At 36.8% G+C, this 27057-nt stretch overlaps 1 protein-coding gene across 1 annotated transcript in view; it reads right to left on the minus strand.

Annotated features, from left to right (window-relative positions):
- Positions 1-27057, minus strand: part of RANBP9 (RAN binding protein 9) — an 87352-nt gene that overhangs the window by 52636 nt on the left and 7659 nt on the right. Inside the window, exon 2 of the mRNA XM_061195734.1 lies at positions 20068-20179. Coding sequence (XP_061051717.1) covers positions 20068-20179 — 112 coding nt within the window. The remainder of the gene's footprint in view (positions 1-20067; positions 20180-27057) is intronic.

Raw genomic sequence — 27057 nt, forward strand, 5'->3', positions numbered from 1 at the left:
GGACAACAATAAAAGGTGTAACACATAATGAGGATATGGCAAGGAGAAGTGAGAAACTTAAGTATTTTAAGTAATACTGGCTGAGAATTTTTTCCAACCCAAAATTCCAGAAAGCTCAGAGAACACTAATTGCACAAATACCCAAACATCAACACCTAATTTATCATATTCAAATTGCAGAAAGTCAAAGACAAAATATTAAAATAAGCTAAAGAACCAAAAAAAAAAAAAAAAAAAAACCCAAACCAAAACCAAACACGTTACCTATATGAAAGAAAAATAAGAATTACATCAGACTTCAGAAACCATACAAGCAAGAAGAGACTGGAGTGAAATATTTGAGTGCTGAAAGAAAAAAAGTCTACCAACCTAGAATTTGATATCCAGTGAAATTTATCCTTCAAAAAAGTTCAGGACAAACAGACTTCATCAGACAAAAACTGAGACTATTTATTGCCAATAGACCTGTCTTGCAAGAAGTTCTTCAGAAAGAAGGAAAAGACATAGGTAAGAAACTCAGATTTACATAAAGAAAGAGAGTCAGAGAAGGAATAAATGAAGAAAAAATATTTTATTTTTCTGATTTTGAATTGACCTTGGATAACTGTTCAAAATAATAACAGCAACAATGAATTATGTAACTACATTTTATAGATAAGTGAAAGGAGTGACAGCAATATTATAAGGGACAGGAGGGAGGAATTGGTTACAATCTGTTACAAAGCACCTGCATTACCTGTAAAGTGGTAAAGTGTTACTTGAAAATGGACTTTTATTAGTTGAAAATGTCTACTGCAAACTCTACCAATAAAATTGTTAAAAGAAGTGTAATTGATATCTTAAGATAGAAGAGAAAATGCAATCATAAAAAAATGCTCAATTAAAACCAAATGGGGGAAAAGATTTTTAAGAAAGCAACAAGGAACAAACGCAATGAATAGAAAAGTTCTAATCAAGGTTGATATCACCCCAACTATAACAATACTCACTTTCAATGTGAAAGGTCTAAATACACCAATTAAAAGAAACTGACAGATTGAATAAGAAAACAAGGCCCATGTATATGTTGTCTACAAGAAACCCACTTTAAATATAAAGACACAGGTAGATTAAAAGGAAGGGATGGAGAAAGGTATACCATGCTAATACTAATCAAAAGAAAGCTGAACTAGCTGTATTAGTTCCAAACAAAGCAGATTTCCGAACAAGGAAAATTATCAGGGATAAAGAGGAGCACTATGTAAAGTGTCAATTCTTGAAGAAGGCATAATAATTCTTAATGTTTATGCACCTAATAACAAAGTATCAAAAGATATGAGGCAAAAAGTGATAGAATTGCAAAGAAAAACAGTTAAATCCACCAGTATAACTGAAGACATCTACAAACCTGCATCAGTAACTGGCAGACACAGCAGGCAGAAAACCAGTAAGGATACAGTCAAAGTCAACAGCATCATCAATCAACTGGATTTCACCGACAGTTACATCCAATAACATCAGAATACACGTTCTTCTCAAGTTCACAAAAACATTCACCAAGAAAGGCCAGATTCTGTGTTAAGACATACCTTAACAGATTTTAAAAACTGAAAGAATACAAAGTACACTCTCAGACCACAATAAAATTAAACTAGAAATCAGTAAAAGCTGAAAAATCCCAAATATTTAGAGATTAAGCATTACACTTCTAAATAACAAATGGGTCACAGAAGAAGATTCTCAGGAGAAATTTTAAAATTATTTTGGATTAAATGAAAATGAAAACATAACTTATCAAAATTTGTGGGCTGCAGCTTTAAAAAAAGGTGCTTAGAGGAAAATTTATAGCACTGAATATTATAATAATCTAAAATCAATAATTTAAGCTTCTACCTTAGGAAACCAGTAATTAAGAAAAATATTAATTTTTCTTAATATTTTAGATTTTAGGAAGAAAAGAAATAATAAAAATCAGAGCAGAAATCAATGAAATTGAAAATAGGAAAACCGAGAAAATCAACAAAACTAAAAGCTTGTTCTTTATATTGCTAGTCATCAGGGAAATGCAAATCAAAACCACAATGAGATAGCACCTCACACCTGTCAGAATGGCTATCATCAAAAAGACCACAAATAACAAATGCTGGCAAAGATGTGGACAAAAGGGAACCTTTATACACTGTTCATGGGAATGTAACTTGGGGTAGCCAATTAAAAAACAGTTCTAAAAATAGAACTAGCATATGATCCAGCAATTCCACTCCTGAAGAAAATGAAAACACTAATTTGAAAAGATACATGCACCCCAATGTTCATAGTCACATTATTTCCAATAGTCAACATATGGAAGCAACTTAAGTGTCCATCAACAGCTAATGGATAAAGAAGATGTGATACACACACACACACACACACACACACACACACTCACACACACTGGAGTGCTATGCAGCCATAAAAAAGAATTCTGCCGTTTGCAACAACATGGATGGACCTGAAGGGTATTAAGCTTAGTGAAATAAGTCAGACAGAGAAAGACAAATACTGTATGTTATCACTTATATGAGGAATCTAAAAAATAAAACAAATGAATATAACAAAACAGAAAGAAACAGACTCACAGATACAGAGAACAAACTAGTGTTTACCAGTGGGGAGAGAGATGGGAGAGGGGCAAGATAGGGGTAGGGGATTAAGAGGTATAACCTACTATGTATAAAATACGTATTTTATACATATACTATGTATAAAATAAATAAGCTATGTGGATATATTGTACGGCACAGGAAATATAGCCAGTATTTTATAGTAACTTTAAAAGGAGTATAATCCATAAAAATATTCAATCACTACGTTGTACACCTGAAACTAACATAATACTGTGAAGCAACTATACTTCAATCAACCAATAAAAGGAGGACAGAATGATTCCCCCCACCAAAAGAAACCTAAAAGCTAGTTCTCTGAAAAGCTCAAGAAAATTAATAAACCTCTAGCCAAACTAACAAATTATTAATATCAGAACTGAAAGAAATCAGCAATTACTGTTGTCAGTAATAATATCACTAGTGATCTCATGGACATTAAAAGGAAAAAAATTTAATAATAATAATATAGATAAAATGGACCAATTCATAATTAATAATTTAGATAATAATTTAATAATTTTGATTAAATGGACCAATTCCTTAAAAGACATAATCTACCAAGACCAACAACAGGAGAAACAGATAATCTGAATATGCTTCTATATATTACAGAAATTCAATCAATAATTAACAACCTTCCAAAAAGGAAAACACTACACTCAGGTAGTTTAATTGTTGAATCCTACAAAACATTTAAGGAAGAAATGATACAACTGTCTACAAATCCCTTCCAGAAAATACAAGCAGAGGGAACACTTCCTAAGTCATTTTTTGAGGCCAGCATTACCCTAATATGAAAACCAGATAAAGAGATTAGAAGAAAGGAAAAGCACAGACCTATTTCTCAGGAACATAGATGTAAAAAATCCACAACAAAATATCAGCATATCACTCCAACAATGTACACAAAAGAATTAAACACTACAACCAAGTGCAGTTTATTCCAGGTGTGCAAAGCTGGTTCAGCCTTTGAAATTTAATATAATCCTTCATCAATAATTTAGAAGAAAAATCATATGATAATAGAAAAGCACTTGACAAAACGTAACACACTCATTCATGATTAAAACTCTCAGTAAACCAAGAATATAGGTAAACTACACAAAAACCTGTTTGCAAATACTTACTACACCTATATTCATAACTGACATAACCTGGAAACAACCCAAAGTCCTTCAACTGGTGAAGGGATGATGAAACGTGGTACCTCTTGACAATGGATGACTACCCAGTAATTAAAAGCACTGAACTATTGGTTCAAGCACCAGCATGGTTTTAATCTTGAATGTACTATGTGGTCACTATAAATGCTGTTATAAAAATAGTATTTAATAAAATGTAAAGACATTAAACAATAATGGGGGAAGTATGTTATAAACAGCTTCTACTGTGTGTAAAGAAACAATGCTTTCCAAAAGGGTAAATATGGGGTAGATATGGCCCTTTCGAGTGAAATAATTCAATGTCAAAAAGACTGGTGAAAAGACGTTTCTGTCCTATAGGATTGGAGTTAGCTTTTAATTTACAAAGTAATTTATTGAATCAGTGTGTTATTTGAAACTCAAAAGCAATTTTACGAACGTAACTTCTTAACACAAGTGTTTAGGAATTTCAGAAATAAAGAAAATCTCAAATTATATGAATTTGAATAACTTAGCTGCTCAGTCAGCATTCCTCTAATGGGCCTAATGGTCATCTATCAAATTTCTTGCCTGATGTTTTTTGGTTTTTTTTGGTTTTTTTTTAAACTTTTGGGTTTTATTTATTTATTTATTTATGGCTGTGTTGGGTCTTCGTTTCTGTGCGAGGGCTTTCTCTAGTTGCGGCAAGCGGGGGCCACTCTTCATCGCAGTGTGCGGGCCTCTCATTATCGTGGCCTCTCTTGTTGCACAGGCTCCAGACGCGCAGGCTCAGTAATTGTGGCTCACGGGCCTGTTGCTCCGCGTCATGTGGGATCCTCCCAGACCAGGGCTCGAACCCGTGTCCCCTGCATTGGCAGGCAGACTCTCAACCACTGTGCCACCAGGGAAGACCTGATGTTTAATTTTTAAATTTCAAATTCTGAATAGTATCTTCACGTTACTCAAGGTACAAGAGGGATCTTTTTGTCTTACAGGATTTTAAAATAACTTAATACCTTTTGAAATAAAATGTTTTATTTCTGTCAAATGGCATCATAAATATAATGAAATAAGACTCCAAATAAGAGCACCAAAAGATAAGTACTGCTGCAAGATTCACTGCTGTATGTATATCTAGGTAATATTTCTACATAGAAACTCAGGGACACTTACCTGCAACTCACAAGCTACCAATCTTAAACATTTAAAAAAGATATGAACATACACCTCTCTCTTCTTTATGGAGAAGAAGAACATGTGTCTACTTTCAACCACTAAAAGTGAACTGCTGACATATATCCAACTGGTGAGTCATACGGTAGTGCTATAAAATTAAATCAAAATCATTTCATCTAAAGTTGCAGATGCTCCTGTGAAAATACATAAATCAAGTTTTTAAAAGATGCATATTTCAGGGGTAAAAGAAAAAAAAGCAATCACTAACCAAAAGGTTTAAAAAGTATGAAAAAGCAAACAAACAAAAAGAAAGCAATTGTCTAGAAAGCTAAGATTATGAATATATCAGATATTATATGACAGAGTAAACAGATAAACTTCACTGGGCTGCTGCACAAGTCATGTTTTTTATCTCCCGTAACTTATATGAAGTTTTGACATCTTAACGAGCTTGCTGGTCAGAGACTGCTCCTTCCCCATCTCTGACCAGCCCCTTCCAAGGCAAGCCTTTTCTTAAGAGATAACAAAGGGCCTGGCCAGGAATATGCCTCTCATATACAAACCAACTGATTCAGAGTCTATAGCCCCCATCATCTCCTTATTTTACTCTCACACACAAGCCAATTTTTCCTGCCCTAAATCATCTCAGGTCAAGTCCCAAACAACTAGAGACCACCCCTATGGCGCAAGGGCCGCCAATATTATTCAAACCAGCCAATCCTAAACTGTTTACCCTGGCTCGGCCTTGCCTTCCCCCACTATCTTCTGCCACCTGACTGAAACCTGGTGCTTCTCCTGTGACCCTGCGTGGCATGCGTAACTCCCCTCTGGGTCCTGTGAGTATAATAAACTTCCTGCCAAGCCTCTGCTGTCCCAACAACTTTACCATACCATATCCAACATGCACATTCTTAGATATGCACTATTAATATACAAAAAAATTCAAGAATATGCATATCTAAAATACTACAAATTAAGTAGTAATCTCTAAATGGTATCTGAGCCAACAGAATTGAGGTAAAAATTTTACAACTGAAATTACAGAAAATAGAAATTCTTTTTCTCAATATTACTATTCAAACCTAGAGCATTTTGATTTCTTGTCTGTGGTAAAAAAAACTTTTATTCTAATTCTACATGGACAGTAGAGCAGCTACTTCTTTCTATATATACCATACTACCTCTCCCCCATTTCTCCCAAAGCAAAAGGATCACAGACAACAAAAATTAACAGGCTCTACTTCTTGCCTTTGGAAAGTCCACAATAATATACATCAACCCCTGAGTTGCATATTTCTTCCACTACCTCTCAAATAGCTATATAAATACAAAATACCTTAAATTAAGGCCTGGCTATGTTTCCTAAGATGGACTTAAGTACCTATTCATTTATCCGGCCTTTTAAGTAATAATTAAGACAATAAACTCCAGGATCAACAAAAGCAGAACACTATTTTGAGAGTTTCTCTAATAACTCTCTATCTAAGAATCTGATCTGTAGTTAATTACAACAGCAACAAATCAATTTTTTAAAGTAGCCTGTTATAGTGTTAAATGTAGGATAATGAAAATAATTTATCACATAATAGGTATAAAACACATCCTACTTTCACCTCATAGGCACTAAATTATTTACAACTCCAATAAAGTGAAGTTTTTGGTTAATAAAATTAATTCTTTATATTATAACCCATATTTAAAATCTTACTTCTCATCATCTCCCTAAAAAATTGATGAAGAATGAAAAGCAGTAATTCCAAATCATGAAAAGAAGTTAGTAAGAAACTGCCTCACTTCAATTTTATAAACTTTACAGATACTATCCATCACACCAAGTGAGGTGTACCTATAATATAACTCTGGAGATTGGGGTGTACTTTACTGTTTTTCAGCAATAACGTTTCTCTCCACCAGTGTTCTAACTTAACTTTTTCATAGGAAGTCTCCATTTTTTAATATAAATAAGTAGGAAAATGGTGTTTTTATTAGCATTATATGAGAATTAGGAAAAAAGAAAAATTAAATCAGAAATGAAGAAAAACTAAATGGAACACAAGAGTGAATAGACACCAGAAGAAAAGATGGAACAGAATGGAGGAAATTTTTAAAATAACAAAGAAGGAAAGAAAAAAATTTTGTGAGTAAATGATACAGAAGTTAGGCAAAGAAGACCAACATACACTCAAAATTGGACTCCCCAAAAACGAAACCTGTGTAACTGAAAAGAGCAAATACTGAAAATTATCACAGAAGAAAACATTTCTGAAATAAAAGAAGACTTGACCCTATTATTTAAGGTCATACATGAAGGTTAACACCAAGACATATTCAATACTGGTTCCTTAAAGAAAAATCTTTTGGGCATCCAAGCAAAAGACCAAATCTCTTGCAAGGAAAAAAAATGGCATAAGACTTTGACAGTGATACTTCATATCCAAGTCCACAAAGCTCAAGAAAATGTAAACCAGGGATTTTATATCCAACCAAACCTTCAAATATAATGGGTGTAATGGTCACAAACAAGTTATGAACCAGAAAGGACTTAAATAATATTGTTCCCATGAGCTCTTCCTGAGCTCTCTAGTAAAGAATGAGCTTCAGACAACCAAAAAACCCTAAGAGAAGCTTTGAAATAAGATCTGGTGGTAAGTATTAAATATACTGAATTTAGAACTAACACTAATGATGAGGTAACAGAGTTGCGTATGCAAATGTTATGTACTTTTAATGTATATGTATATTACAATTAATTAACAAAATGGAGAAGGGGAGAGTTTACCAAAAAGGGAATGTTCTACTGATACACTAGACTACCTAGATGAATCTCAAATGCATCATGCTAAGTGGGAAAAAGCCATATTCTAAAGGTTACATTTATATGACATTTCCATTTGTATGACAAAATACACTCTGGTTTCAAAAGGAAAAACTATAGGAATAGAAAACAGATCAGCAGTTGCCAGGAGTTAGGGTGTGGGGGAGGATTTGATTATAAAGAGATACCAAGAGGGAATTTTGGGAGGTGAATTTTTCTAGATCTTATTATGGTGGTTGTTACATGATTCTATGCATTTGTCAAAACTCACAGACCTACACCACCACCCTCAAAAAAGTGAATTTTACTGCATGTGAATCAATAACAATTTTTTAAATACCAAAAAAAAAAAAAAGATTCTAGGGAAGAGGGAAGGGAAGGTCAAGAAGAGGTTAGTAGCTAATTCCATCACTGCTCACAACAGAGGATATCTTTAAAAGAGGAGACTACAGGTATTAGTATAATTTTCTAAATGTAAAAATATACTAACCCCCCCCCCCGCAAAAAAGCAAAGAGACCACATCATTAAAAAAAAAAAAAAAAAATTCAAAAGTGACAAAAATGTTTAAAGTTTCCTTTCACTCCTATCTCCAGCTAACCACTTCCTCGGTCTAGAAGCAACTAGTGTCTGTCACCAGTTACTTGTGAGATCTGTTCACACTTTTCTATGGCATATTTGTTTATATTTTCAAAAGGAAATAATACAAAGAAAAAACAAGAACTAGTAAAAATGGTTACCTATGGGGGGATGACGAGGATGAAGTGAGCCTTCTGTGAAGTGCCTTCTTGTACAGTTTTAATTTGGGAACAATGTAAATGTTCAAATGTTTTATTTAATTAAAACAAAAATCAAAAAGAAAAAAGCAATCCCTATAAACGGAAGATAAATTTAAATAAGTGAAACTAATAATATGTCAAGTCGGTGTAAAACTGTAAAAAAAAAAAAATCATACAGTATTCAATATTTTTAGTAATAATATTGGTATGTTAATTTAGAAATGTATAGTTATGTTCTAGGACAAAGCAAATAAAAAATTATGTCAAAAGCATTAGAAACAAAGATTTTCAGAGTAAGAAAAAAGAGATACAAGTGTAAAATTAGAGAATTTAAATAAAACTGATTTGGAAACTCTGACTTTGAAATGCATTAAAAAATAAGACGTGTTCATGGATGGACAGATCTGTGATAAAGCAAATAGAGCGAAATCCTAACTCTAAAATCAAGGCGGCATATGGCTGCTCACTGTATTAACTCTTCTTTATGCTTGAAAACGTTGGGGAGGAAAACTGCTGAGATTCCACAGCATCTAAATCACAGAGAAAGCAGCACTGGGATGAAGCACAGCTCCTCACCAGCCTGTGTTTCTGTTCCAAAACAGTTACTACTCTGTGATCATTTTAAACATCTCAGCCACTCCCCCTGAAAAACCTACCCAACTGCCAAATCATCCACAGAAAATCAAAAGGTCCAGGACTAACAGACCATGTCTCCTTATTTTGGAACATTTACTTCATATAAGTGATTCCAGAAGAAGGCAAACAGCAAGCACTCAATGTATCTGAGATAAAAATAAATAGATTGGTTACAAACTTTTTCTGGTTCTGCAAAACTGAAATATGATTTCAAGTAATATATTCATTATGACAAAGCTATACAACCTTAACACTATATTGAAAGATTATGGGTATCTTCAAGACATCATTAAAATGGGATTTTTCTCTCTGAATTTTTAATTAAACTCATATTAAGTATAGGTAGTGGGACACATCAGCATAATATATTTTTTAAATCTCTTTTACGTGATTCACATACATCTTAAACCAATTTCTCTTTCTCGGACTAATGTTAAAATTTGTTTGAATAGAGGAAAAAAAAAGGCAGGGAGAATATACCCCAAAATGTCAACTGTACTTTTAGTATGGGTGGTAGGACTGCACATGCTTTTAAAAATAGTTATGCTTCTTTCTATTTCACAGAATCTGTTTGATTTTCCCTTTTGCATTAAGAATACATTACCTTACAGCTGGAGAAAAGGTTCTTAAAAAAATCCACATGCATTTACTGGGTATAAAATAAGTGATGGAGTAAGGGGTAAAGGTGATTTGGGATTTCAACTACAATGAAGATGGATAACCAACTCGAGAATAATTTATGAAACGTGATGGTTATATATCTCTAGGGCACTTTTCCCACATTCACTGGGTACTTTGTTAAACAACATTTTCCTCACCAACAGAAATGTAGCTCCCAACCATCTTTGCTGGTTTCAAAATGTCGGTAAAGAAGTATCCAAAATCCAAGGCTCACTTTGTTCACTCCATAAACACCAATACCTATACTCTGTACGAGGCACAGAGCTGGGGGTACGCAGAGGCAAAGCTGTTACCCCACCGCCTCCACTCAGGCACCTGTTTTGTGCCTGGCATTGTTCTATGCACTGAGGAGACAGTAGCAAACAAAATCAACCAAAAATCCCTCCTGCTTCTCTTCATATAAGCTGTCTTTCACTGGTACATCCTACCTGGCATCTCCAGAAATCCCACCACACCTCTTCTTAAACCTCACTAGAAACAGCAACATACAAATTTCTCCATTTTGTCTGCTTTTACCCGCTCTTTACTGATTTCATTTCCTCCTTATCCAGCCTGAACTAAAAAACTGTCCATTTAAACATTCCCTCACCAGTAACCTCAACTACTACAACTGCCCTTCTAACTTACCTAAACTATGATTTCCCATCCTGCATCAATCATACAATTCAACTTTCCTCCCCAACTGGCTGAGTACATACAGAAAAATTATTTTACATATGTAAACTGCTGTCACTACAAATTCATGGTTTAAAATCTCGCAGTTCTCAATACTTTTACTTCTCTGATCAATAAATATTTACTAAGTAACTATGTGTGGGCCAACATAGACTAAACTGTGAAAAAGACAGAAGTCTGTGCTCTCGTGGAGCTGACACTCTAACAAGGAAGACAGATCTTACATAAATAATTATGAATATGACGAAATGCTATAAAGGGGGAGTAAAAGTGCTATGAAAGCAGGTAACAGAGGAGTCTAACCTAGTTTGGAGGTGGAAAGGTTGTCAAGACAGGCTTCCCAAAGTAGAGATGTTTCTGTTCTAATCAATTCCATATTCCAGCCCACATTCGGAACTTATATTTAACCCCTCAACCCCACTCCCTCAGCAAAGGAACTAGCCTCCTCAACTTGCCTTGGATTCCCTAGTGATTTCCTCTCCTCAATTTACACATATGACCAAGTTTCTCCTGCCCACACGGAAGCTGGACTCATCTTTCTAGAGAGTAATTTGGCCAGTGCCTCATACACCTTAAAAGTGTACATACTTTTTCTTTTGATCCAATAATTCTACTTAAAGAAATCTTTCCCAAAGAAATAGACACCATGCATAAAAATTATAACAGTGAAAAGAGTTAGAAACAACTTAAATAAAACAAGAGAATAGCTATGGATGTGCCTTAATACACTTGCAACAGACTATGTTGCAGCAAAAAAATAAAACAAAAAGAAAAAAGATGGTCAGAGCTTTTCATCTCATAGTACAGCGCTTATACCTGTAACTAGGTTAAAAAATACACAGTAATAAATATGTCTTGGTAAATCAATAATAAAAACAGGATGTAAAAATGTGTAAGAAGAGTACAGCTGTGTAATAAAAAGTGTACATATAAAAACTGGAAGGAAACAAGTTGAATTAACAGAATTTATACAAGATATAATTTTCTTTGTCCGATTTTTCTGAATGGATGGAGAAATACTGTTTCCCACCAGTGCAGCACAGCTAGGCAGTCCTCTGGCTCCACCACCTCCATCCCTTACCTTTAACTCTCTGATGCACTGCACTCACTCCCACCCCAACTTTAAGGAAATTGCCAGAACAAGGATTAACAACCTCCTAAGCGACAAACCAGCGGACACTTCAGTTCTCCTTTTAATTGACTTCCTTGGCTTCTAACACACAGTACTCTCTAGAATCTTCCTTCTAACTCGGACCATTGCTTCTCAGAATCCTTAGCTAGATTCTTCCCTCCTACATTTCCAGTAAATATGCTGTTTCAGATGTCCATTCTCGGACCTCTTCTTTTTTTACACCACACACTTGGGTGATCATCAATCCTCATGGCTTCAACAAGTTACATTCTGATGACTCCAAAATACACCTAACAACTTTTCTCTCTCCTAAATCCCATTTATTTTCAGTCAAAGCCCCTACTATTAATTCATCATCTGGATGTCTCACAGCAGTTCAAACAATGCCCCCATCATCAGCAATTTCAAAGTTCCACTTCTCTCCAATATTTTTTATTATGTTCAGTCACAGCACCATCTATATAATCGACTGTCCCAGCCAGAACAGTGGAAGTCACCCTTCATTCTTTCCCTTTCAACAGCTACCCTTACCATTCCCACCTCCTAATCAAGTTTTTTCTTTTTCTTTAAAGTCCTAAATGGCTAATAAATCTGTCTACTTTCCTCGCTAACTCCACTACACAGATTAAGCCAATTCAAAATCATAATGGCCCAACTGGTCCTCTTGTGTCTCTCAGACCTCTCTTTTCTGTATCAGCGTAACCTCCCCAAAATGCAAATCCAGTCACTATCATTCCCTTTTAAAGCTAGCGCCTAAAAGATAAAGATTATCCGTTAGAAGTCCCTCCATGACCACCTCCAGACCCATTCATGCCACAAACCTTTGTGCTGCTCTTTCTCCATCAGCAACAGCGGCATCAAGGCCGTGCACCAGGCACTCTAACGGGTGCTTTAAGTGAACTATTTAATCTCATCCTATGAGGTTGGCACTGCTGTTTCCATTTTACAGAAAAGGAAACAAAGAGTTTGTCGAAAAGTACAAGGCCACAGAACTAGTAAGTGGCAAAGCCAATATTCAAATCTCCATCTTTCTTGTCCCAAAGTACTTCACTGTATTTCTTGGCAAAAGTAACTAAATCAGCTTCTAAAACAACTATTCATCTTTGAAAACCCTGCTCATAGAGTATCTCTGGAGGAATTCCTAGGAAGTCAGTCTAAGGAGGGTAAATAGGTAGCTGAAGGACAGGGAAGTGAGAGAGACTTATGTTTAACTTTCTTCCTCTGCCATAACTGTATGCAAGCTTTCTAAAGGCTTCCTTGATTGCCACCCCATCTTCCAACACAGTTGGTCACTTCCTCCACCATACTGCTTCTCTACTTTGTTCATATAGCTATTACTATACATTTTTTATGCTATATTTAATTATTTATTGACACGTTCATTTCTACTCTTACCTACAAACTTCTGGAGGGCAGAGACCCTGTCCTGGCCAATCCCTCCTTGTAAACCCTAGGTTCCTAGCACAGCATCTGGTACATAATAGGTACCACCCAACAAGTTAAACTACCTCCTCCTCCTCTATTTTTTTAACCTCTATCACAATTCATCACTAGGCAATAGCCTCGTAGCCTAACTCCTATCTCTAGCCATCTTTCACACTGCCATCACACACTGCATCTCCTCCCCGCCCAGTACTGTTTTCCTAAAACAGATACTGTATCACTGCCCTACTCAAAAAGACTGAAGGGGCTTCCCTGGTGGCGCAGTGGTTGAGAGTCTGCCTGCCAATGCAGGGGACACGGGTTCGAGCCCTGGTCTGGGAAGATCCCACATGCCGCGGAGCAACTAAGCCCGTGAGCTACAACTACTGAGCCTGCGCGTCTGGAGCCTGTGCTCTGCAACGGGAGAGGCCGCGACAGTGAGAGGCCCGCGCGCTGTGATGAAGAGTGGCCCCCGCTCGCCGCAACTGGAGAAAGCCCTCGCACAGAAACGAAGACCCAACACAGCCAAAAATAAATAAATTTTAAAAAGACTGAAGGCTCCCTACTACCTATAGAGCACTTGCCCTTAGAACTATCATCAAGGCTCTCTAATATGATTCCAATTCCACTCTTACTTCTGTAAACTCTTCACTATAAGCCCTCAAGTCTCCAGCAATACTGAGTCATCTACCTCAGCCAAAGACACCATACAGTTCCATTCCTCCCATGAGACAAGTCCAGCTATTTATCACAGTCTGGAATATTTTTCCCCAACGAAGTGTCTCAAATTTTTACTCATTTTCTAAGGCCTATCAAACACTACTTCCTTTATAAATCTATTTCCTTGAGCTAGAATTAATCATCATCTCCTCAGTTCTCCCATATACTCTCTCATTCTAAGTACTTAGTATATTATATCTTAATCTAGAGTTATTTGCATATGTCTGCTCCCTGCTCTGCCCCACTGTACCCTCCAAATACTGAATTCAATATTCTTTGAGAACAAGAACGCACATTCAGTTCACTCAATGCATTTATTGAGTTTCTGCTAAGTGTCAGGTCCTCTACTAGAAACTATGGATAAGACAGAGATAAATAATTTCTTACACTCGCTCAGCTGCTGACAATGCCAGATACACCATACCTGTTCAATATATATTCATTAAGTTAATAAATACATAGTTTATTTGATATCTTTGTTCACATTTTCCATCTGTGTTTCCACTTACTGCTTATCACCAATAGAAACTAGAAGGAAAGACCTTTTAAAGCCTTTTAAAGCTAGATGGGAAGAAAGGCCTTTATTTCTCTTCCACTCCCCCAAGAAAGAATCCAGAAAGTCAGGAAGCATAGAAGGAATGTTCTATGCTTTTATTATCAGCAGAATTTACGAACAGAACAGAGACTGGATTACTTGCTGATTTCTCCTGAATCACACTGGCAGAATGGCATCAATATTTTGTTTGAAGAGCTAAAAATATCACACTCATAATAAATTATAATTCTAAAAATTTCCAAATAAAAATTTTATTATCTCTCACATTTATAATTAACTGTATCTCCATTGCCTCTATCAGTATACATAATTTAAAACCTGAATAAAATTCCTGAACTGAAAGTACATTCAAAAGACACAGACTACTTTTAGAAATTCATCTTGACAGTCAACAAGAATTAACAAGAACATAAAGTAAATATACACCCTTTAAACATGTCTCCTAAAGAAAATGATTTCATGCAGATAAGGTGATTTAATTTTTTGGGTGCAAAATGTGTTAGGAATTCATTTTTAAATTAATCAAAAAATTGAGACAGGGTATTTTGTCCTAATAAAGTAAGCTTATTTTGCTGAACATACACAAAAGTTATGTTTAGTTCAAATGAAAATCCAAGGCAGAAAACAGAACATATTATTTGTTTCGTTCAATAAAAGGAACTTCCTTCAAGCCTCACTTCTTAGGCAATGAAGAAAACAAGTACCAATCATCACAGTCATATTCCTAGTTTTCCAAGGCAGACCTAGAAATCATGCATTTTACAAATAAACTGAGAAGCAATTCATACCCAACTCTCGCCCTTTCATGAGAAAACTTGCTACAATGACAATTTCTCGTAAGAAAACTGACATCTTGGATCCAAATATTTATTTACCTGTCCTAATCTTGGATAAACACACTGTTTGAAAGAAAATTCCATTTTAGATTAAGTGTAATAAACTCTCAGATGAGCATGTATCACTGCAAATGAGGGTAACTAACAGCTGCGCTTTCTGGTCAAGTCTCTACAATGACATTAGGATTTTAGGAAGGAATTTTTATATCCCTTGATACAGTTCAATATATCTCCAGAAAGACATTACTTGGCCAAAATAAGCTACATGACTTGCTTTTCTCCCATAAATGAACTGTTTGTTCTTTCCTTCCAAAAGCATTGGGTTGGACCTAAAACTGTGTTCAAAAAGATTACCAGAAATAAACAAAATCAGACCAAAGAAACACAACAGTTTTCTCCAAGAATATACAGGAGGTGGGTACTGTTTCTCATCCATCCATTTGTTCATTCATATGAGTGCTAGCTAAAAAGTAAGTACTGGAATTACAGAAATATAAAATAGTCCCTCACCCTTGAATCTGCACCGTTATACATTACCAATAAGCAGACAATTAGCTGTATAAATATTATAATTACAGTCTGCCCAAAAAGCAAAGGAAGCATAATAAAGGCACAATCTTATTTTGGGGAGGAGAAAGTGCCACCAAAAATAAGTAACTGTAAACTACGACTTGAAGAGTCATTAGTTAAGCTTGGCAAATGGGGAAAGAGACAAGAGAAGGTGAATATAAGGAGGAAGGAAAGAACCTGCACACAGAACTAGAAACATGAGCCAGCAAGTACCATCAGAGAACTACAGAGAGTACCTTACGGCACTACATACCTGCCATCTACTTTCCACAGATGCCAACTCTGATTAGAAAAAGGTCTTTGGGGGTATTTTTGAAACCAAGACCCCCTGCCAGGTTTACGGTTAACCTCTCTATCCAAAACTTTATTCCCTTTCTTGTCCCACCCTTGTTCCCCTCAGGATTGAGGAGTATCAAAGAAAAAGGGAGACTGAAACCCAGCAGGCCCCTGCGAGACCTTCCCGGGTACAAAAGCCCCTCCGTGTTTCTTGTTTGTAGGAAAAAGGCTTTAGTCTCCTAGGCCTTCCCTGATTTCCAAAGAGCAGACTCAAGCAGTTACTAATTAGGGAAGTGACGGAATGCAGAAACAAAGGAAAAGCAGTCAAGCAAGAAAAGTAATAATAGCTTTAAACAACAGTGCAGCCACAAAACAGAGCCCTAGTTCCTCCTCAAGGCATATACGTAACAATCCGACAAATATCTTTGAGTAGTTCTGCAGAAACTAAGACTCCCTCCCAAGAGGTGGATGGTGACTTCGTGCTGATCACAAGCATGTAGACCCTGGATAGGATGGAACCAGGAGGCTGATGATTAAGAGTCCCCAAAAATCACCCTGTTTCCTCACCACCAACCCATCAGAAGAAAGTCCACAAGCTGATCACACACCCTACAACCCTCACGCCTAATGCTGCCTTTAAAAACCCTTCCCAGAAAGCCACTGGAGAGTTCAGGTCTTTTTAGCATGGGCTGCCCATCCTCCTTGCTTGGTGCCTACAATAAACACTGTACTTCACCACAGCCCAGTGTCAGCAGATTGGCTTTGCTGGGTGCCGGGCAAGTGGACCCCAGTTTGGTTAGGCAGTATTTTCTAACCTATCCCTCTCCTTTGGGGTTCCATCCCTCTCCTTTGGGGTCACTTTATGTTGATTCAACTCTGTTTAACATCCTACTTTCTATTTTCTGGGGCTTATTTCTCCAAGCCTAAGCTGGCAGAAAAATGGAAATGGAGATTAACTGGATGCCCCAGTTAGAGCTCCCATAGCTCAGAAAAGAGATGAGGAATAAGGACCTTAAATTTAATCAGGGTGAATGCCAAAATGAGAACTGTCCTAAGAAGCAATCCGTTCAATTGAGCTGTCAATTCAGTATTTTAAAGTATATCTGTTAAGTCATTTCTTAACCATGTCCACAGTTGTTGACAAGTAATTAATTTAAAATCGAAATAGGGGACTTCCCTGACAGTCCAGTGGTTAAAGACTTCACCTTCCAATGCAGGCGTTTGATCCCTGGTTGGGGAGCTAAGATCCCACATGCCTCGTGGCCAAAAAACCGAAACATAAAACAGAAGCAATATTGTAACAAATTCAATGAAAACTTTAAAAATGGTCCACATTAAAAAAAAAAAAATCTTAAAAAAAAAATAAAATAAAATCGAAATAAAGGAACTATTGAGTTTGTTTAAAAAAAACAGGACAGATAAGAATTAATGAAGACATTAATGATGTCTTCAACATCATTAGTCATTAGGGAAAAGTAAATTAAAACCACAACAAGAAACCACTAGATACCTATTAGAATGGCTACAAATTTAAAACAAAACAAAACCAAACCCCTGACAATAGCAAGTGCTACTGAGGAGGCAGAGCCACAGGAACCTCACACGCTGCTCGTAGGATCGTAAGCTAGTACAACCATGCTGCGAAACGATTTGGCAGTTTCTTATAAAGTTAAAAATACACTTAACAAAGGACCCAGCAATCCCACTCCTTTGTATTTACCCAAGTTAAATGAAAACTCATGTTTATGAAAAACACCTATACATCAATGTTTAGAGTGGCCATATTCCTAATTGCCAAAAACTGGAAATAATCTGATGTCCTTCAACTGAAGAGTGAGTAAGCAAACTGTGGTTGGTTCATCCACATAATCAGCAATAACAAGGAATGAACTACCAATACATACAAAAATAGAGATGAACCTCAAATGCATTATACTCAGTGAAAGATGCCAGACTTAAAAGGCTACTCTACTCATCATACTCTATGATTCCATTTATATACCATCCTAGAAACAGCAAAACTATAAAGGAAGAAAACCAATCAGTGGTTACCAGGGGCTGGAGACGGGGAAAGGTTGCCTAAAAAGGGGTATGGAGGAATTCTGCAGGGTGATGGAACTGTTCTATATATTGACTGTGGTGATGGTTACAAGACTGTACACATCTGTCAAAACTCACAGGCCTGCACACTAAAAACCTAAGTTTTACTACATGTAAAATATACCTAATTAAAAAAAAATAATGAGGGATTCTGGCAACAAAAAGATGAGACTGAAAAATTACAAAGGTCACATCATGAAGGACCCTGCTAAGAAGCTTTAGATTTTAATCTCAAAGCAACAGGTGTACCAAATAATCTCAAGAAAGGGACAGACACAATTGAGTTCTGTATTAGAAAGAAGATGAGCAATAGTTATAGACTGGAGTGAGGGCAAAACAGGGAGCAACTGGGAGACCTCAGTAATTTAGGGGACAAATTACCAAGACCTGACTCAGGCAGAAACTGTAGAAATGGACAGAGAAAGTTTAAGGCAAGAAATTCTCAAGTTTCTAGCAATAGTGAAACCATTAACCAAGCTAGGGTTGAGAAAAAGATTTTAAACAAGCTAAATTTAAATGCCTGTGGGACATTCAGATACAAACATCTGGGCAGATATATTGATCTAGAGCTCAAGGGAATGACCTGAGATGTAGCTTTAGATTTGAGACTCGTCAAGGAATTTGCAGCCATGAAAATATAAGGTCAAGCTCATGCAAAGATACAATATGTAGAGTGAAAGGTAAAGAGAATCCTGGGAATTATCCTGAGCAACACCAGCATTATGGAGTTGATGATATAACGTGAAGTATAAAAGAATTGGCTTACTGAGTATGCAGCAGCAGAGTTAGAAATGGTTACACTCATGTGCCTATTTCAATTTGGGGTCTCTCAACCACTTTATCCTTGGCTTCTCTGATTTTACCTTTGGTTTGATCACCCTGGGAAAACTGAGGTAGTTAAAAAGTTATCGTTGAACCCAAGGTTTCACTTTGTACTTTCCATATTGTTGACATTGAGAATATTCAGCAAATAAAGAGGAATGATCTACTGAACACACTTATTTTGTCAGTTAAACAAAGAAGAAGCACCAAGAGGGGTTAAATGACTCGCTTCAAGTACAGGTAAACTTACACAGCCCCATAAATTTACCTTGGTAGCTGAACAAATGACTCTATAGATGCTTTAAAGGATCTCTGATACCACAATGAAGTTATCAGGAAATACCACAGGATAGATCCAATGATTCTACGTAATTAGCTCTCAATCAGAGGGATGCACCGAAATTCCCTGTTGAGCTTTCTCAAAATGCCTATCTTCCAAACTCTACATCTGAAAATGCTGATTAAGGAACTTTTGGGGTAAGACCCAAACTACTATATTTTTAATAGTCCCCTAAGTGACTCTGATGTGTACACACACACACACACACACACACACACACACACACAACCAGTGATCTCAAGTTGAAAAGCAATAATATAAAAGTTGGTTCTAGCATCTACATGAAGTTCTCATTTGGAAGCTTCTAAACTACATCCTAATACTTGGGAATCACCTCCAACTGAGAGCGTACAAACATACATTTCCCTGATCTAAACCTAAAATTCTGAGCCCCCATCCTTGTAAAATATCTATGAATCACCTTTTGGTTTTGGTTAACTACCTTTGAGAAGATTTAACTTCTCAGCAGAATTCAGAAAATGGCAGTGTAAGAAAGGCATGGAAAATGAGTCATTCTCTCTCTATTGTTTTATTCCAATTCTCCACTTTAACGACAAACCTACCAGAAAAGCCTGGTAATTTCACCAACTCAAGTGTTAACTTCAACTAGTATTTAAGCAGAGCCAGGTACAACATGCTATACTAGAATATTCATATTACACTTTTCCAATTACCAAAATTTCCAAAAAATTCCAATTTTCCAATTACATCATAAACGGTTATGAATCAAAGCAAAAATAATTACCCGTAAGCAAACGGTTTTTCCCATCAAAATGTACACTTACCCATCTCTTCCCTTGCTGACGATTTTTACTTCAAAATAATAAATCCCACAGGCTGCTGGTATCGGATGCGTGGCACGAACTGAAGCTGCATCTTTTGGGGTTTTGCCATGACCTGCATAAGGAACAGGAAGGGAAAAAAAAATCAAGAGAGATAATCAAATGAAAATCTTAACAAATAATTCAGGAACCAATATGGTTTTTGAATGAGATATACATTTCTGCTCTCATCAGTACAAATAATCAAAGACTTAATAACACATTTATCATCACAATTAATCCAATATGCAAAATAGCCCATGGAACTCTTCACACTATTACTAGTTTTGATAAAATTTCAGAATCTAAGCACATTGAACCTAGCAGTCCTTTATGCAAATTATATAAAGTATTTTAAGGTAGCCGATATTTTTAAGAGACAAAAGGATACACCTGAAGAACAAGATGAGAATATTAATTTTGATTAATTTTATTAGATCTAAATTTGCATATAATTTATCAAGTTCCTAAACAACACTTTTTTGCCAAATGGCCTAATTTTTTAAACCAGAAGCATCTGTATCATACACTATTTTTTTAAATTTATTTAATTTATTTTGGTTTTGGCTGCGTTGGGTCTTCATTGCTGTGCGCAGGCTTTCTCTAGTTGCGGTGAGTGGGGCTTCAGTAGTTGTGGCACGCAGGCTCAGTAGTTGTGGCGCACGGGCTTAGTTGCTCCGCGGCATGTGGGATCTTCCCAGACCAGGGCTTGAACCCGTGTCCACTGCATTGGCAGATGGATTCTTTACCACCGCACCACCAGGGAAGCCCTCATAGACTATTTTTTAAAGTGAAATTTTATAATTAGATTGAATTGGCAAAACAGCTTTCTTACTTTAAGAATTTACAATTTTGTTGGTTAGATCCAAACTTTGGATAGATTTTGATGGTTTCACTCACTTCATCATCCACATTTCAACTGCCTGAACTTAACAGTTAGATGGGGAACAACGCAAAAGGAAAGCATTTGGCAATATTTATTGTAATATAATTCGATATAAAAATATTTAATTTCCTCTGGAAAATCAAACCTCCCAGATATCAAACCTGAGGAAGGCAAAAGAGAGCTTGGGAGACAAGGGCAGAGAGAGGCTACTATACACAGCATTCAAGGAGCCCAGGGCCTCACCCAGGACTCTCCTGGGCTCTATACTCCAGGAGACCTTTAGAAAATCTTCTCTACCCACCTTTACCCCACCCCAAGTCCTGGGAGAAATGCACACAGCCCTGAGATGGTAGAGACCCAGATACACTTGACAGAAAGCCTGGGAGTGGTCTTGAGGCCAATTTTCCAAAATTGTAACTTTAGCAAAATTGCACTGTTGGTGTTTAGAAAAATTAAAATTTTTAATATGTAAAAAAAAAAAAAAATCATTAATCTTTGATCATTAATTCTATCCAAAGGCTGATCCATAAAATTTCTTTGGTCAATTACAACCTTCTGAGAAACATATCTAACCTCTCGTTGTCTTTTCTTTCTTTTTTAAGAAAGCAATATAATACCCTACTAATGCTGACATCTTTAGGGAATCTGTTAGATAAAGGCTTTTAAACTTTTTAAATTAGCTATTCCTCAATCTAACCCAGAGTTTTATTCACTAATATCACCTCCCCTGTCCATCACCCAAGACACAAATTACCTTGAAAGCTAGCATGTGAACAAAACCACGTGAGCAAGAGAAAATATGCCCATAAAACCACCAGACGAATAAAGCTGAAGTAGCGTGTCAGAGAGTATTCAGAGAGAGTGAGTGCGACAGGCTCCACAACCCCGAAAAGGGCTGTATGAGAAACAGTGCTCCAAATCATTACTCAGGTGTTCTCGCTAGATATGCTTCACCCAATTCGAACTTATGTCATTAATCTTTCAGTCAGACTATACCCTTACCTTCATGGGTAGCAGAACTCCCCTTCTCAAATTTACCATGACTGTTTTAAAACTAAACACCTCTCATAGGTCAAAAATCATATCTTGTCTATACAGGAACCATCACACACCAATGAGATCACATCTTCCCTTACCATACACTCTGTCAAATTATCAATGCGTATCCTACCATTAAACTGTTAAGTTTACACTTGCAATGCAAATTAGCACATGTTCACGTAGCCTAAAAGAAACTAAATGAACTCAGCCACTCTATTACCATTCATAGATGTCTTAAGTATATGTCTTATGGGCAGAAGTTCTCAGCAGGATGACCACTGAGAGGTGATAAACTTGGCTAGGAAGATAAAAATGGAAGCAGCAATGTACAGACGCTGATAAAACTGCTTTAACATATGTAGGTAGTATTTACATGGAGCTAAGCAGAAGAAAGTAACGGCATAAATCTGCAGAATGATACACTAATCACTTTTTAAAAACAGACATTTAATAAATTACGGTTTCAGCAAAATATATTTTTCGGTAACATTATGTTCAAATAATTGAGCTGCCTGGGAAAAGGTCATGTAAACTAAAAGCATTTTTAAAATTTAGACAGTTAAAAATAAATCTAAAGAAAACCCAATTAACCCAGGAATCTTAAATCAACTAGCCCTTATTTTTGGTTTTGGTTTTTCTGAAGAGAAGTGACCAAAACTTTTAGGGATAAGGGAATCTCAAAGTATACTTAATAATAGTAAGTGATAACAGTTGACATACATTTAATACTAGGTGAAAGGCACCATTCTAAAAGCACTGTACTGACAGAGAAAACAAACTTATGGTTACCAAAGGGTGATGGGGGGGAGGGTAAGGTGGACAAATTAGGAGTTTGGGATTAACATATACACACTACTATACATAAAACAGATAACTAACGAGGACCTACTACATAGCACAGGAAACTATATTCAATATCTTGTAATAACCTACAATGGAAAAGAATCTGAAAAAAATATATATGTATGTATGTATAACTGAATCACTATGCTGTACATCTGACACTAACACAACATTGTAAATTAACTGTACTTCAATTTTTAAAATGGTAAATAAATAAATAAAAGCACTGTATTTATTAATTCATTTCACATTCAAAACAACTTATGAAGTAGGTACTATTTATTATCATTTCACAGTTGAGGAAGCCAAGGGCAGATAAAGAAACTCAGGTCGTACTGCTGGGTGAGAATCCCAAACCAGGATTTGTGCTGGGATTTAAATTCAAGAAGCCTGATCCAGTGTGTGAGCTCTGAACCCACAGGAAGGATTTAGTTACAGTGAGCGTTCTGGGATCACTTCACATGTATTCCCACCTCCTATTCTAGCTACTTCTGTGGGAAAAGAGAAAGAAAACTAATATTTGAGGGTAAACAATCTCTCAAAGTATTAGGTGCTTCTGTATACATTTTTCTCATTCGACATCTGTGAAATAGGTATAATTTAACCTCATTTCTAAAAATGGAGATTACAGAGATTATATAACTTGCCCAAAATTGGTAGAATCGTGCATTAAATCCATGTCTGAATTAAAATCCCTTACATCTTACCATTATGCAAAAATAACTGTAAAGAACTACAGAGTCATAAATCTTCAAGGTTTTAGTATATTCATTATGCTCTACCACGACACTATAGAAAAATTCTGTAAATGTTAAAAGGATTTGTTCCGGGCTTCCCTGGTGGTGCAGTGGTTGAGAATCTGCCTGCCAATGCAGGGGACACGGGTTCAAGCCCTGGTCTGGGAAGATCCCACATGCCGCGGAGCAACTGGGCCCGAGAGCCACAATTACCGAGCCTGCGCGTCTGGAGCCTGTGCTCCGCAACAAGAGAGGCCGCGACAGTGAGAGGCCCGCGCACCGCGATGAAGAGTGGCCCCTGCTCGCCGCAACTAGAGAAAGCCCTCGCACAGAAACGAAGACCCAACACAGACATAAATAAATAAATAAATAAATAAATAAACAAACCCAAAGTTTAAAAAAAAAAGGGGGGGGGGGTGATTGTGACACCATTTAAAAAAAAAAAGGATTTGTTCCATTTTAAAATTAACCTTAAGATGTAAAGACCCAAGAAAAAGTTGAGATATAAGATTAAAAGGATTCCTACTAATTTTAGGTGGGACTAGTAATATCAGAGTGAAGAGCCTATTTCTAGTAATGTTCATCAGCAGGAGGTTTATTACCTTAAATTCTGTGGTGACCAAAGTACAACCCTCACACTACCAAAGTGTACATTTTTAAAACCACAGTCTTCAATGTTAAGTGTTTTCTAGATGGTTCAAGAAGACAATACATGTACTGCTTCAGGACTCTAGGGCTAGCAAGGTCAGCTCCTCCTATTCAAACAATCTGTTGACTGCATTTAACTGAAACAGAAAGGGTTTGAATAAAGCCTTCCCCCAGACCCCTCCACTCTCCAACCTGCAGCCAAGTGCCTTTCTGAAAATATAAATCAGCCTTCCTTGTACCACTAGCCCTCAAGACAACTAACATTCCTTCCCATTCAGCCTAGAAAAAGATAAACTTGCTGAAAACCTTGTTTGATCTTGCCCTCCCTCTGCATTTTCCACCTCCTCCTTTCTGCTCCAGCCACACTGGCCAGGCCAGGCTGTGCCCAAGCTACTCCCTCTAACTGGAAAGCTGTGTACCCTTCCTTCTCAGCCTGGCCGGGTCCTACTCAGCCCTTCCATCTTAGTTCAAGTTCTACTTCCTCAATTATTCTTTCTCTAGTCTCTATGACTCGGTCTAACCTTTTTTATATGCCCTCCACACAACATTAACACACGTTAACACTTATTTTTGATTATTTTATTGTTTCTGCATTTTAATTCCTGGACCTCTTTATTCCCACTGACTTCCATTCTAATTTCAATCATTCTTCCTAGAGCCACACTCTGGATGCTGACATCACCTGAAGCTACTCCACCTCAGTAATATTAAATTCCAGTAAAGTCTGTTTTGCTACAAAGCACATTTCTTGAATACAAATTAGCCCACATGCACTTGATAAACATGGCAATGATATCAGCATAATAAAGAAGTCATTCAGCTCATAACACAGCTTTTCCCAGTACATTAATGAATTAAAGAGAAAATGTTAGCAATATACAGAGGCCCTAAGTCAAAAGCTGGGATTCCTCCAGAAGTGCATTCCTATTGTGCCCAGTGTTTGATGGCTGCAGGAACTGCTATACCTGCCACTGTATTAACCCATCTGGAGAAAATTCAAGTGCAGTACAGATCAAAAAGTGCTAAGATACTTCCTCTTTGTTTACATCAGTATGGACTCATGCATCTCATGCATATTTATTTTATACTTTGGGTTATAATTCAAGACTAGTTCATTTCTTTTGTTGCTCAAACTGTTCCCCATTTAGCCATTGGGAGCTTTTTCAGTTGGCTGCTCTGGCACTCTGACATACCTGCATTATGTGTTTTTTGTTTTTGTTTGTTACTTCCTGGCACTACAAGATGCTGGAAGCTCATCTTGTGCATTTCCTGCCCTAGTCCTAGAATCAGCCATTTCTCCAAGGAGCCCTGGCTCCTTTTATGGGCAAATGGCATTAGAATCCAAGATCTAGGTACTAGGTATGCTCACAGTTACTGGGGTGTCATTGTTTTTAGGCCCTCTCATTGACAAGAGCGAAGAAATATATGTGTGTATACTGAACCCCTGCATATACACACATCCGTACTTTTTATTTAATTATCTGTGTACATATTAAACTAAACATGAGTTCAAACTACTGTCTCCGACTCTAATCCATTACCACATGGATCATTCTAACCACTCCAGTGGCGAGAAACCTAGCTCCCACTGTGCACCATCCACTGATTTAACTGTTAAATTCCAGTATACATGGATAGCAGTATCAGAATTGTTAACTCATATCCCCCTGGGATACAACTTATCAACAAGAATTCAGTGCTTATTTAGTTTCTTTTACCTTTAGTTCTACAGACTCCACTGATTTCTAGTTACTTATGTAGGTCAGTGCCTTTTCCCTCCTCTTCTGAGATTGTTTCATACATTTGTAATATAGCTACACTGTTTTGTCACATTCTACATTCTATACTGGGATCCCCCCCACCAAGTGACTTTCTAAAAAATATGTACCTATTAAGGTTCACTCTTTACGTCCTAAAATTCTGCGGGTTCGATAAGCACACAGTGTCATGTAGCCACAATTACAGCATCATACAGAATACTTTCATTGACCTAAAAAATCCCGTTCTTTGCCTCACTCGCCCTCTCTCCATCCCCTCAAGCCCCTGACAACCACTCATCTTTTTCCTAGCTCTATAGTTTTGCTTTTCCAGAATGTCATATCACTGAGATCATACAGTATGTAATCTTTTCAGATTGGAGTCTTTCACTCAGCAATATGCATTTAAGATCCATATGTGTCTCTGTGTGGATAGATAGCTCATTTCTTTTTTATCTCTGAATAATATTCTATTGTATGGATGTACTGCAGTTTACCCATTCACCTACTGAGAGACATCCTGGTTGTTTCTTGGTTTTGGTGATTATAAGAAAAGCCATTATGAACATTTACATGCAGGTTTTTGTATGGGCGTAAGTTTTCAAACCAGTTGGGTAAATACCTAGGAGCTCAACTGCTGGATCATATGGTAAACTATGTTTAGCTTCGGTAGAGACTGCCAAACTGTCTTCCAAAGTCGCTGTATCATTTTGTACTCCCCCCAGCAGAGTACGAGAGTTCCTGTTGCTCTCTGTACCCTCACCAACAGTTGTCATGGCCAGGTTTTCTTTGGATTTTAGCCATTCTAATAGCTAAAGGTAAGCATTTCCAATTGGCTTAAAAAAAAAAAAAAAAAAAGGTGAAAAGAGCTAAACCCTGAATCAGATTTTTATTTTTGATTAAACAGCTGCCAAGAACTCACATCTCTAACAAGGAAGACCAAACCCCAGGGCTGAAGGCTGAGAAGGCTCAGCATCCTGTGATGCTGGGCACACGTGGGAGTGGAAATTTAACTGGGCCTGTATTTTATTAGGACTGTTAC

Source organism: Eubalaena glacialis, chromosome 7 (assembly GCF_028564815.1).
Source record: "Eubalaena glacialis isolate mEubGla1 chromosome 7, mEubGla1.1.hap2.+ XY, whole genome shotgun sequence".
NCBI classification, from domain to species: domain Eukaryota; kingdom Metazoa; phylum Chordata; class Mammalia; order Artiodactyla; family Balaenidae; genus Eubalaena; species Eubalaena glacialis.